We start from the raw sequence: 14,784 nt of genomic DNA on the forward strand, positions 1-14,784 counted from the left end.
CTTCACTCTCCCTTTCTTATTTTTCATTTTTCTCACATATTTCTCCCTCTTTTTCTGATATTTCTCCACTCTCTTCTTCTTTCTGTATTTCCTTCTAATTTTCAACATCTTCCATTTTCTTTTCATCAATTTTATTGACATTGTCACCTTCTTCCTCTTGTTTGTTTTCATCATATTCCCCCTCTTTTTCTTTCGAGGTGCCACCTTTTTCTTTTGATTTTACACCTTCACAGACTTGCATGTCGGTGGCTTCTTCTTTATCAGACTCAACATCTTCTTCATGATCCAAATGAGGTGAGATGGGAGGTCTCCTTCCACAACCACCGCCTCATTTTGCGGTTGTTTTCTTTCGTGTCACAGTAGGCTTGACAGTAGCAGAGGTGGTGTCGTTTGTATCTTTAGTGGTAATGGGAATCATTTTTTCAGTACTTGCAGCGGTTTTGGGGGTCATCTTTTGCTTTGCAATGAACTTTGGATTAAAGGTATTCCTAAGATTTATGAGTTCCTTGGACAATCTAGGTTTTGGAGGCATATTTGAATATAAAGGGGTTGATTTTGACGGTTTTTGAGAATAAAGAGAAGTTGAAAAAGGATTTTTATTGTTTAGTGGATAAAAGGGGATTTTTGTGGATTGGTATGAAGGGTAATGATGTGTACGGTGGAGTTAAAGAGAAGGTTTAATGTGATTTTGTGAGGGGCACGATTAATGAGGGTTAGGTGGAGTGTTTAATTGTAGTTGATGGGACATAAAGTGGGTGTGGCTCAATGCAAAAAGAAAAAGAGCTTAAATGCAACTAAGGAATCTTGATTTAAAATGCTCGGTTCATATTTGCATGCACATGATGTTTATTTTCCTAATTAACACATTAATTCCAACCTCTAATCAATCATTGGTGAAACTAATTTAATTTAGCTACATGTCACCTAGTAAACCAATTTCCGACCGAAGTCTTACGAATTATTCTCTTTCTAACGGTTTTGTAAAAATGTCCGCAATTTGATTTTCCGTTTTACAAAAACTTAGACATATATTACCCTTTTCAACTTGATCATGTAAAAAATGATGTCTTATGTCGATGTGTTTAGTGCGTGAATGTTGTATAGGATTCTTTGATATATTGATTGCACCAGTATTGTCACAAAATATGGGGGTAGTCTCGAAAATAAGGCCATAATCATGCAATTGTTGACGTACCCAAAGAATTTGTGCACAATAATGAGTCATAATTATATACATATTTATGCCTCCCCTTAATTGCTTTTGATACGGTTTTCGTGCTAATTTATATCATTTACATGTCTTTTAAGTTAGAATGTCGATACTTCCGCTTTTTGATGTTTGATGCAGGAATGATGCATTTGAGGAGCAAAGGAATGAAATGAGTATCGCGGAGTGGGCATGAAGGGATACACGAAGCATGACACGAGAATCCATAAGAATGAAAGAAAAGAAGTTAAGAAGAAAACACGAAGAAAAGAGCTTCTTATCACTAGTGCTTCCTTTGAAGAGCCATATCTTGAGTTCTACAACCGATTTTCAAGTAATTTCTATTGGAGGTGAAATCTTATCCTCTTAGCTTTCCAACGCCATAAAAATCAATTGTTTCTGATAAGTAACGAAGAAATGGCGGCCGTTTGAAGATCAGTGCGCAAAGCAGAAACTTGGTTCCTCGATCGAGCCAAGCTAGGTTCGATCGAGGAACCAACCTAATCAACTAAATTTCGCAATGTCGAGAGTTGGGTGTTCTTGAACTTTGGTGCCTCGATCGAGCCAGGCCAGGCTCAATCGAGGAAGTGGTTCCTCGATCGAGTCAACTTATGCTCGATCGAGGAACCTTCCAATTTTATAATTCCCGCAACTTTTCTTAAGTCGGTTATATATTGTTATAAATACCAAAACTCGTACCCTAGGTTATTTATGCTTTATTTTCAGTAGGTTTAATATAGCTACCTTATAAAACTCTCTCAAATACTTAGCTTAGTTTAATTATATATTGTTCGGATCTATTGCCTTTAATTACGGTATTGTTCTTAATCTTTCCTTTATTATTAATCATTTATTTCATTGTTCATTTTTTATGCTTGCAATCATGTTTCTTATTATTGTTATTGTTGTACGCTAAATTCTTAATCTAGGGTGAAGGGGATCTAGGTTAATTAGAAAGGGGAAATTGATTAATTGCTAGTGAAATCGTTTAAGTTGCCGTTTGATTATTGTTCTTATTCTAGTTAATTAACTTAGGCCTGAGTTGTTAATTAGTGTAGCGAATTAATCCTTTCACCGACCGGGTTAGAATAAATATATGCTGCGATAATCGAATAGATTGTATCTAATTATAGCGACCGCATGTTAGAATCGATTTAAAAGGCATAATAGAGTCGACCGAGCTTATGACCTTAGACAACTTGGTAGATCTAGCAATTGATTAATAGACCCCATATAATTGATCTAGTGAACCGGAAATCCTAGACTTTTAATATTATCGTTATTCATCTTTTATTTACTTTGCAATTAGCTGTTAGAAATCAAATCAAACAAACTCCCACAATTGGTTACCTTAAGACACTATAAACATCAACAAACTAGATAATCACCGCTTCCCTGTGGATTCGACCCTGACTTACCGCTAGCTATTTTGTTAGTAGTAGTTTAAGTTTACTTTGATTAAGGCCAACGACTGAAATAACCTTATCACACAACATAGAGCAGTACTCACATATTCACTTTCGGTCGTGGACAATGCAACAGTGTTTTGCTTCTTAGAAGCCCATGAAATGAGACATGGTCCTAGGAATGTAGCAATACCCGAAGTGCTTTTCCTATCCAATGTGTCACCGGCATACTTCGCATCCAAAAATCCTACAAGATCAAGTTCGTAGTGAATTGGGTACCAAAGATATAGCCCTTGTGTTTCAATCAAATACCTAAAAATCCGTTTGACGGCTTTGAAATGTGATTCCTTAGGATTTGCTTGGAAACGGGCACAAACACACACACTAAATTGTATGTCGGGTCGACTAGCGGTTAAGTAAAGTAAGGAACCGATAATACCTCGATATACCTCTTCACTAATGCTCTTACCATTTTCGTCCTTATCAAACTTGATTTTAGGCACCATTATTGGTGTAGGCATAAGATTAGAATTAGTCAACCCAAACTTACTTAACATTTCTTTTAAGTACTTTTGTTGATGAATCATTTTTCCGTTCTCATTTTGTTTGATTTGAAGACCAAGAAAAAAATCAAAGTTCTCCCATCATACTCATTTTAAATTCGGAAGTCATTAAATCAGAAAAGTACTTATAAAGAACATTGTTAGTTGCTCCAAAAATAATGTCATCGACATATACTTGCACAAGCAACAGTTCATCTCCTTGTGACTTGATAAACAACGTTTTATCCACGGACCCACGTATGAAACCATTTTTCAATAGAAACTTTGAAAGCCTATCATACCAGGCCCTAGGGGCCTGTTTTAAACCATAAAGTGCTTTATCAAGTTTAAAAACGTGGTTGGAAAACTCGTTGTTTACAAAGGCCGAAGGTTGTTCAACAAATACTTTTTCATCAAGGTATCCATTTAAAAATGCCGTTTTGACATCCATTTGAAAAAGCTTTATACCTTGATAAGATGCAAACGCTACAAGCATTCGTATGGCTTCAAGCCTAGCTACCGTTGCAAAGGTTCCATCATAATCAATTCCTTCTTGGTTAAAACCTTGCACCACTAGTCTAGCTTTATTCCTTACGATTTCTCCATCATCATCTAGCTTGTTGCGAAAGACCCACCGTGTACCAATTACAGTACGTTGTGTGGGCCTAGAGACAAGATGCTATACCTTGTTCATTTCGAATTGCTCCAATTCTTCTTGCATTGCTATCACCCAACATTCATCAGTCAGGACTACTGTGACATGGTCTGGTTCAATTTGTGAGATGAAAACATTGTGTGCACAGAAATTTTGAAGCGAAGATCTGGTTTTTATTCCAGAGGTTATGTCACTGGTTAGGTTTGATAGAGGATGTGAGCTTTGGTGTTTCCGTTTTTTGGGAATAAGTGAGTTAGAGGATTCAGTTTGTTCGTCTGTAACAGTAGAGGGGACTGTTGCATGAAGATTGTTTGAAGGAGGTGATTGTGGTTCGTTTATAATTTGATTTGGTTGTTCTTCACTATCCTTGTTCTCCCTGGATGAGCTAGCATCATCTTGTGTAGAAGGACGATTAGTTCCCCCTGAATTTTGGACATCCTCCTCAGGCAATAGTGGCTTCAACTGTTGCTCAGCCTCTTCCACCACTTGATCCATAGCATGTCGTGTCATTAAGGGTCCGTTTGGATTGAAAGAATTGGAGGGAAGGGGAGGGGAGGGAAAGGGAGGGACTAATTTTCCTTTGTTTGGATACAAAATATGGGAGGAGGGAAATGGAAGGGGAGAGAAATGAGAGGACTTATTTTCTCCCCTATAGAATAATCTATAATCTTTCCATGGGAGGCAAGATTTGGAAAAAAAATATTATTTGAGCTCTCATTTAATTATGAAAAGACAACTTTACCCTACTAAAAATCTCTACACTCACAAATATCATCAGACGACATATTCTCCACACTTCTCAATCTCTATTCTAACAAATTTTCTAGGGTTTCAAATTGGGGATCTAGGGTTTATTAATTGGGGGTTTATGATTGCAAATCGAATTCCAAATTAATTCAATCTCAAATTCAGATTATCAGGTTTGTTTTCTCTCTTCTATCTCTTCTTCTGTAATTTTTTTTAATACTTGAACTCGAGTTCTATTGATTTTTCGATGGTAATTCGATCGAATTACATATTTAGTTCGATTGAATTACATATTCGATCGAAAACTGTAATTCGATTATTACATTTTCTAGCGTAATTGTATTCGATTGAAAACTCTAATTCGATTATTACATTTTGTGAATTGGGATTGTTGCTGTAATTCGATTATTACAATTTGTCATTTGTGGGTTCAACAGGATGCTAGTACAAGAGGATTGACGAGGTGGAAAACTTGCGTAAATTAGATGAAGCAATGATCAATTTCCGAAAATCCACAAGGATTTATTCAATTATTGAATTTCTTATAGCTGATAAATTTGTGGTGAACAGTTGTAGAGAATAATAAGGCTGCATTTCCTCAAAATTAAAAAGAAAAAAAAAAGAAAAAAAAAAGAATAATGATGAAGCTGCTCAAAATTAAAAAGGAAAAAAAAAAGAATAATGATGAAACTGCGTGAATACACAAATAAACTGCCATCTCCCTTCTAACTTAGATGGAAAAGTAAGGGTATTATTGTCATTAGTCATCATTTACCATCAGCATCCTCCATCCATTCTCCTTCCTCCCCTTCCATTTCCCTCTCACCATTTTTGTTATCCAAACGACCTCAATTCATTTACCCTCCCCTTCCCTCCCCTCACTCCCCCTCCCCTCAATCCCCTTCTCCTCCCCTTCCCTCCTAATATGGTATCCAAACGGAGCCTAAAAGTATCATAACCTCTTTAAAAGACCAGCACTTACAACAAACAACCACAAAAAAACATTCAAAAGAATGTCAAAGTAGGATTTCTTTTTTGTGGGTCAATTCACTCACCTCAAACCAGCACTTACAACAAACAACCACAAAAAACAACACAACTACGGCCTACCTTACACTCCCCGCTACCTACATACCAATTTTCAGACCAAACAAAGTATCATAACCTCTTTAAAAGAGCTACTAAAAATCCCCGACCACTCGTTAATCTCTCCGACCGGTCTTACTTTACACAACAATAGATCCAACATAAGGCCACTTTTGATCATCGTGTTAATAACCCATGGAAAGCTTGTATTTTCACCTTTCCAACGAGTCCAAGAACACCTCTAACCGACATCGTTTGTTATCCCAAACATCGATTGAAAGTTACCTCATTGCAAAATGCTAAGTCCTTCAGCCAAAAAGTCGTGTTTGATAACAAAAATTTTATTAAAGGTTGTGTTTTACAAACTTTTTTTTTTTAAAGGTGGTGTTTGAGAAAAAAAAAATTTAAAGGTTGTGAAGAAACCCAAAGTCCCACATGTGAGGGTTGTCCCACATTGATAAAAGAGGAGAAGAATTACCACTTTATAAGGCAAGGGGCTACTCCCTCTACTGCCAATTGGTTTTAGAGTGGAACCCTCTTGGGCCTACATTGTGGACTCTTTCTCCTCCGTTTGGGTGCGGTCCAGGCCCGTTGTTGAATTTAACAAAGGTTGTGTTTGAAAAAAAAAAAAAAACCTATCTTCAATTTACTTTGATTGCCAAATCGAATTTTATTTGATGGAAACTCTATTTCCCATGGACAACCAAACAACTCATAATCACAAATTCACAATTCAACTCTATAATTAATAGAACCCTAACAGGAATTCAATTCAATTTTCCAACGACGTAGCTTGAATGTTCATCAATGGAGGCAATTGTTTATAGTAAGGCGATTGTTTATGGTAAGCCGATTCTCTTCAAATCTAATGTTGTTTTTCCATGTCTATCCAACAACTTTAGGGGAACTCAATTAACATGGCAATATCGTCATCGTCACCATCACCATCACCATCACCATCGTCATAATCAGTCAAGAGCAGATGAGCAATTAAAATTAGTTACATTCAAAGAAACCCCAGCAACCCTTATTGTTAAACCGACACCAAAACCAAAACCAAAACCAAAACCAAAACCGAAACCGAAACGGGAGTTGAGACTGGTGGAAAAGCTGTTATATGGCGCATTAGCAGTGTCTGCAGTAGGATTAGTGTTGTTCGAATTTGTAATCATGCCAAGGGAGATGGCAGTTGTGAGGTCTCCATCATTATCCAGTATACCTTTGCATGTTATTCGTTCTAAACTCGAACATATATATGTAAGAATGTTGTTATCTGTGTTATTATCAACATTTTGTTCTGGTGGATTGATTATCATTCCAAGTTTGCACGAGGAAGTCGACGAGAGTGAGCATGGAAAAAGATTAGCTTTTCAAATATTAAGGGTGATTTGTATGCTCGGGTTTGTACCATCTTCACTAGAATACATGTCCATTTCATATGCAATGGACACTTTGATATATACAATTTTCCGCGATTGGAATCGGCCTTTACATCTCTATATGGCCATATTCATGGTCTCATTCCAAATTTGCTGTCCTGGATTAATTGCCGTTAAACAACATTACGACAAAGTTGACGAGAATGATTTTGAAAAAGGATTGGATTTGAAAGTATTTGGGGCGATATCGATTGGAGTGGATGTAGCATGTTCACCAGAATTCATGTCCATTGCATATACAATGGACACCTTATCACGTACAGTTTTTCGCAATTGGCGTTGGCCTTATAATATCAATCTGGCCGTATTCTTCATCTTACTCCATATTTGTTGTCGTGGACTAAGGGCTGTCATCGACCTTCATTCCAGGTTGCCTAATTGTGAGAAGAAATATTTTAATAAAAGGTAATGTTGTGATGAAATGAGTACTTTTAAATTTTTGACACACGGTTTCGTTTATTTTTAATTTTGTTGTATGATTCTTAACTCTGTACGTGACGATTGATTATGCATTTTGGACCAAGGGTTGGTTTGGAGTTGAAACTCGTACAAGTGAGAAACTTGAGTATTCTTAGCTTAACATAATAACCTAGTAAGGGTGTAATCTAAAAAGAAAAACTTTTGCTTTTGTTACTCCTAAGTTTACCTTGACTTTCCATTACATTTTCGTTCTTCCTTTTGTTTTTCATCTTCCCTTTTTTATTCGCATTTTGAGGCGTGCGTTCACCCATTGACGGTTCGAAAGGATGATTCATGTCAGCCGACCCCAAATCATTTTGGGATTAAGGCTCTGATGTTGTTGTTGTTGTTGTTGTTGTTGTTACTCTCTTTAGTATTTGTGGTTGTATTACGAGGTTATGCGAGGTGCTCTTATATATTTATAGGATTGCGTCAGTTTCGCCTATGTGTTTTTACTAAAGAAATATAGTTGCATAAATCCAAACTCGCCCCATGTCACCATAGGCATGAGTCTTTGAGGTGTTATTGTAATGTTGCTGATGTTATGATTAGTTTAAGCTCTCAATTCTAGGGTCATCAGTCATGTTTGCGTTAGCGTTATAGAAAGTACCTGAGTTGGAGACTTGAATGCAAGTGTGACATGTTACGATTAGTGGGAGACACGATAATCTAGGGTGGGAGGTCATAGATTAAGACCATTGGCGGAGAAGAGAGATGTCCTGGGGCAGAGGGCGGCGGTAGAGAAGTTGAGATAGTTCAGATAGTGGTTAGGGTGGTGCTTTGTTATGGTTGGAGTGGAGTTTATTGTGGTAGTCATTTGTGGGATGGTGCTTGGTTGATTGTTTTGGTTGGCGTGGTGTTTCGTCGAGTTGTCATTGTTAGGGTGGTGGTTTGGTCACTGGTGTATAGCGGAAGCAACCTCTTTGTGTTGCGCAAACCCTTGAAACACCGGGAGAACAAAGAAAGTTAACCCAAAAGGTAGAGTGGAAGAACAAAACAAAATGAAAGGGAGTAAACTTTTTTTTTTTTTTTAAATGGTAAAATGAAGGTAATTGTTTTGATAAATAAAGCGTCACTAATTTACATTTTATCTCTGTATACTCCATATATCTGAAAAATTAATTGTAAAAATTAACATTGTTGATCCACAAAGTCAATTGAGGGGTAGTATGCGCAAATACCTTGCTTATAATTTTTGATACTTTTAAAGCTAACTTTACTGCTCTTTTCCTTAAGGTCGTGTAAGCAGACTAGGAGCCTGCTTAATAAGTCCAGCAGAAGACAAACGAATCGGCAAAAGAAAGATCTTGGTGAGTTTAGCATGTAACACATGACGATGCATTGTACAACAAAGTCTCCATGTGTACGTGGGAACGAAAATTTGTGACGACTATTGTGTATACTTAAATACTCTTTTAGGTTTTAGGTTTGCTTTTGAATCAACTTGTTTTAGCATAAATACAAGCGGATTTGTTTTTTTTTTTTTTTTTTTTTTATTTGTTTGTTCCAACCCATCTTTCCTCTTTACCCACCCTATTTCCTCTTGCCATCTACACCCTCATGTTTAGTCACCACCTTCCCTTCTGCTCCAACTTCGAGATCCAAGCCACCAGAACCAGCCCGCAGCCCGCAGCCCGCCCTACCTGACCCAAACTATCAAAAACCTTTCTCCCACCCTAGAACACTCCCCCTCTTATCCTTGATATATGTCTGCCAACTCCAAAAAATCTACTACCATTCTTAAAAAGCCTTTCTTACCCCTACTCCAAAACCTATATAATGCCCGAGATTAACTATATGGAGGGGTTGGATAAGGGTATATTCGTAATTGTTTTATATACAACTTAAAAACAAAGTGTTTAGGCTTCCCAAAATGAAATTATGTAAAAAACTTGTAAACATTGAGGGGGTAGTTCAACTACCAAGTGTGGTAGTTTAAATAGTGATGTATTTCTCATAGGTTATGGTTATACCTAACAAAAAGGTCGTTCATTTTCGGGTAGTTGTCTGAGTGTGTTGATACAAGTTTAATTCCTAGTTGAGGCCACTTTTAAACTACTAATTATTGTCATCGTTATTGTGTTTGTTTGACGTAAGGTAATCACTTTAAGCTTAAAAGTAATGCTATTGTTTAGTCAATTTCCTTATCGTTGTAATGGAGCCCCATTCAATCGGTTCGTATATAAACAATTCAAGAGGGTATATTAACTTCCACCATGGAAAGCTTTAGTTTAAAGCAAAATAAGGGCCATTTGGGGATCTTAAATAGATACAACACTATGGAAAAGTACCATTGTGCTCCGGCAGTATGCTAACCCTTTAATTATTTCACATATCTTGATGTTACATACTTTGCTAACACGATTCTTATTTTATGCAGAAAAAACCACCCCCTGTGGTAGAAGTGTTTCTTCAGGAGCCGACTCATAGTTCATCAAACCTTTGTAATGGACTACAAGAGATCTAAGAATTAGTTATGCTTTCCCTAGGTTTATTGCCCGAGCCCATACGAATGTGGGGCTGCCTTACCCCATCCAGTGTGGGGGACTATTTCCTAGTAAACATACCTTTAATAATATGGTAATATGAAGTGATGATTTAGTGGAAAATTATTATGCTTCTTCTTAAATATTTTTCAGTGTTCTGTTGGAAATAAACTTACTGTATTTTATGTTATAAAATTTGTTTATTTTTATCATAGTTCAATGTGAATGAATATGACATCCTCTAATATATCAAGTGAATGTATCTATCTTTTAAGAATCTTAGATTCTACATTAGTCCTAAAATAAAAAAGTTGATTTGAATCAGGTTAAACTTATTCAGCTATTCCAGTCTCATTACCACATTATGATGCTGGACAGAGGCCTTGGGCAGGTGTTGGATACTCTGTTTTTGAACAATTTGTGATCTGAATACTGGATATTCTGTAAACTTTATTTAAATGCAGATACTGGATATTCTAATTTAAGACGGCACTATCACATATGGTGTTGGATACTCTGTTGCTATTTTATTTCATTGCGTTGAGCTACTAAGTGGTCGTACCCAAGAAGTCAAGAGTGTCTCAGTATGCTAGGAGGTATGTATAGCAATCTCTGAGTTGTATTTTTCGTCTTAGTTGTTGTTATGATTTTGTATAGTACTATGTGGTTTGTTTATGTGTAGCAATAAAATTTTAGGTTTCTAGCATTAAAGTTTTCAAGATTGATGAAATTTGGGACATCAGATATGTATTCTCAGTTATTCATATGATGAACTATTAAATAGTGAAGGATTATCTTGACTTCTTTAAAATCAACTTCATTTCTCTCTTCAACATGGTTCTTCTGTTTGGATGCTGTCACTGTTCGTGTATTGACGGTCAGTTGTGGCTCAGCTCATCAATTTTCCGACATCTCCCTAGGTAGTGAAATGGAGATGATCCTTCTGCAAAACTGTTCTGATTTGATTAGTTATTATTACGTTTGTTCTAGCTTTTGTTCTTTTAACCTATCAAATTCTTAATTCTAGATATCTTTGGGATTACTATTAGGACATCGTCATTATTCTTACTAAAAAGGTAATAAATTTGAAGTGTAATGTCATTGTGAAGTTGCCAAAAAAGAAAAAATGGCAAGTCTTTGGGAGTTGGTAGATTGTTATGAGACCACCAGTAGACATCTAAAACAGTTGCTTTGATATTAATTTAGGGTTTCTAATGTTTGTGTAACTCTTAGTGATGACATGTATTTGCGAAGATGTTTTTCATGTGAAGATTATGAGTCATTGATTGTATCACCCATTTTGGTGAGAGCTGTTGATAAGTATTTTCCAGTTCTTTTTTAGAACCGGAGAGGTTCTTACTCACCCCGTCCCTTAAGTCAGGTGGCAAGTAGGGATGGTAATGAATTGGGTGGGATTGAGTTTCACCTTATCCAAACCCGACCCAATCACTTATTGCCTCATTCTATCATCAATTCAAAACTTTACAATCCATACTGATCTAATATGTATTTCAACAAGTCTCTCTTGTGACGGACATATCCGTCACAAGCTTGCGATGGGTCAAGTAATACCATGTGGGTAGATAAGATAAAACAAATTGCTACTCGTAGGATTGTGCTTTTGTCTTATCTACCTTACATGGGTAATACTTGACCCGTCGCAAGCTTGCGACGGATACGCCCGTCAGGCCGTCACAAATGAGAATTTGTGTATTTTTTTATATGTAATCCAAATCCATACATGATTGTGATGTTCCGCAGTATAATCAAAATTCATCGTGAAACTCAGTTATTTGACCCAATAAAAAATTCTCTTATATGGGAAAATTTGAAATTTTAAGTCTAGTAATGTCTATTTTAAAAAAAAAACTTGATTGAATCAGGTTCGGACGTGCGTGAGGCAGGGTCAGTAATGGACTTGGTTTGGATTTTTCAGTAGTGGGTTTGGATACAGTTTCTAAATAATGGATCGGATAAGGGTTTCTAAAATTGGGTGTGGCCGTGTGGGTGAGGGCAATTTCCCCCTACGAGTCGATTTGGTTTCTCGATTCAGCCTTAATTACTACCCATCCCTAGTCGCAAGTCCGTATTACTAGTGACATTAGTGACATTTATCTGTTGGTAGTTGATATTCAAATCTCAAGACCTTGCCCTCATTTCTTCTTTGTATCTTCTAGAGAAACCAGAGAAGGATCTGTTACGAGGAGTGCATCAGTCATGGCAGCATGCTCTTTCCTCCCACCGATTCTGGCATCTACCAAATATTGCATAGGTATCGTTCTACTCTCAAGTTCTTCAACTGTCTTTGGCTTACTGGTATATTTTATTGCATATCCATATCCGCAAGTATCTGAATAGGTTGCTGAAAATTGGTCATTCGTTTTCAACCCCTACCGTAATAGATAATCTAGCAACGTAATTGGCTACTGTATTACTCCTCTTCCCTCTCATGACATGAACACACCTACTGACCTACCAGATAAAAAAAAACATTAAGATAGTCCCCATGCATTTCTCGCAAAGCTTCTACTAGTCACTTTCTAATATTATCTGCATCATCCCCACTCTCCCAGCCAACTCTAAGCCGATTCTTGCTGCCATGCTTTGAGCCACCTCGAGACTCCATCACGCCTTCACTCGCCGGCTTACCACAAAAACCAACTTCCTATCAGTATCATGGCCAAGCACACCTACACCAATCTCCTTATCCCGCATCAGTATTATCTTAATGGCGTCCCCCAGTTGACTGGGACCAAAAATTTCGCTGAAATACACGCACCTGCATGTACTCTAGAAGGTACTCCACGACCAGTCGATAAATTCCCACGATAAACTGCTGTTCTTGGGTACATTCTCCTCTAAGATTAATAGATTATCACATTTCTGCCCAAGCTAAAGCCGAGAAATTTATGCTTGGCATAATCTATACCCCTTACTAAAATGTGGGTAAGGATATTCACTGTTCAAAATGAACAGTAGTTAGGAGCAACACTTTGCTATTTTTCCATCCAAAACGCAGCACTTTGAACAACTTTTCATTATTTCTACTTGCCCCCTCTCATTTGCCTCTCTCCTAAATTATTGTCTCCCAAAACATGATTCTCAATCTCCCTTCTCTTAATTCCGATTGAATGATCACAAATGGCGAACACCTTCACTATTAAATTTACTCCCCTTCTCCATGTTTTGCCTTACGCAGAATCGATGATTGATAAACAAAAGAGTTAGCGTTGTCAAGGAAATCAACACAAGATATCACAAGGTTACATCCTTTTTCATTAATTTTTAATTGGTTTGCTGTTACAATTGGGGGTTTAGGGTTACATCTTCTACATTTCATATCATCGTTCTCTTTTTCCCTGTATCTGCCTTCCTCCTCACACCATCGTCCATTTTACCCCTCTAAACTCAGCGTTTTGATATCCAATAACCAACCCCTGTGGTTTCCCACTATCTGCTTCTCACCTCTATTTTTTGTGCTCTCAAACTATCCCATTTATCATTTCTCATCTCATCCAATAACTAAACTCACACCTTTTAATTATTACTCCGTATTTGAGGTAAATTCGATTACATCAATGAAGGTGATGATTATGGAGTAAGTAATTTTTTAAAGCTTATTTATCTGAGTTTTTTTTTCCTCTTATCTTATTCGCTCTTATTTTGTGGTTTCATTTGCTCTTATAATCTGGGTTATGAGTTGAGTTTATGTGAGCTTTTGGAGGGTTTTGGGGAAAAAAAGAAACTAACTTTATAATAAGGGTTATTGGTTTAAGATGATAGGAGAGATCAGAGACACTACGCTGAGATAAATTTAAGCTTGGAAATACTGGCGCTCTCACACCAACACGACCGACACCAATGGCGAGGTTTGTGACTATTTTTATTTGATTTCAGTCTGAGTAGGTACCTTATAGTGATTCGGAAGAAGTCAGTAAGTCACCAAGTCACCGTAGTGAATGACGGGCAGAGGACCATACAGCGGCGACATCGATCAATTTGTGTGGTATGTTGAAAAATTAGGGTTCTCGTGTTTTTGTTTTTGGTTGATTTTTTTTGTTTTTTTGTTTTATGTTCAGGCTGCTAATAATCATGTCATTTTATGCATCACAAGTTTATGAATTTCATCGTATTTGATGCAGGGAACGTGTTTACGTGCTTTGTATTTCTTTTCTTGGAAACTTGTCTGACTTCTAATACAATTTATAGTGACTACTCTGCCAAGCATGAACTAAAAGTGTTGTTTGCATTCTATATGAAACATTTCGTTGAGGTTACCTTACCTGATTCTTGAAGTTTATAGATGGCATGTCATTCTCTTAATGTTTCCTTTCAAGGTAGTGTTTTCTTGTAAGATAGTTAGCAGTTGAAGGGTAATTTTGACACCTACTACTCTAAAATGTTAACTGGACTTGTTAATTCCCTATAAAGACTACCTAGAATATGGGTCTTTTTATATTTGTGATTTTCATCAATCAAATTTTAGTGTAAACCTCAACTGTAATGCCAAACCAAGCTTAATTTTATAAGTCTACAACTTTGCTTATTTTACTGAACTTATCAAGGCGTGGGTGATGAAAAGGTGAAGGATATGAGGGGAATACCAGCCAAGATGGATGGGTGTCACCAAGAACTAGGAAAAACGAAGTCGTAGGAGACTACCAGGATTATCTGGGCGTTAACGTGGTTCTAGATCAAATACTAATTTTTTGACTCGATATATCTCTACTACAATGTCTCTTTTGAATGGTCATGGA

The 14,784-nt window shown here is 36.9% G+C and overlaps 1 protein-coding gene across 1 annotated transcript; it reads left to right on the plus strand.

Moving 5' to 3' along the window:
* Positions 1-6,321: 6,321 nt before the first annotated feature.
* Positions 6,322-10,236, plus strand: LOC141599112 (uncharacterized). Its single transcript, XM_074419020.1, has 3 exons — positions 6,322-7,487; positions 8,778-8,851; positions 9,922-10,236. The coding sequence occupies exons 1-3, from the start codon at positions 6,451-6,453 to the stop codon at positions 9,969-9,971; spliced, it is 1,161 nt and encodes a 386-aa protein (XP_074275121.1). The 5' UTR covers positions 6,322-6,450; the 3' UTR covers positions 9,972-10,236.
* The last annotated feature ends 4,548 nt before the right edge of the window (positions 10,237-14,784 follow it).

This window comes from Silene latifolia, chromosome 9, assembly GCF_048544455.1.
Source record: "Silene latifolia isolate original U9 population chromosome 9, ASM4854445v1, whole genome shotgun sequence".
Lineage (NCBI taxonomy): Eukaryota > Viridiplantae > Streptophyta > Magnoliopsida > Caryophyllales > Caryophyllaceae > Silene > Silene latifolia.

Excerpts from the sequence above, each read along its gene's own strand:
- LOC141599112 (XM_074419020.1), top strand. The coding sequence starts at position 6,451 with ATGGAGGCAATTGTTTATAGTAAGGCGATTGTTTATGGTAAGCCGATT. Across the intron at positions 7,488-8,777 it reads AAGAAATATTTTAATAAAAG|GTCGTGTAAGCAGACTAGGA; the intron begins GTAATGTTGTGA and ends CTTTTCCTTAAG. Across the intron at positions 8,852-9,921 it reads TCGGCAAAAGAAAGATCTTG|AAAAAACCACCCCCTGTGGT; the intron begins GTGAGTTTAGCA and ends TATTTTATGCAG.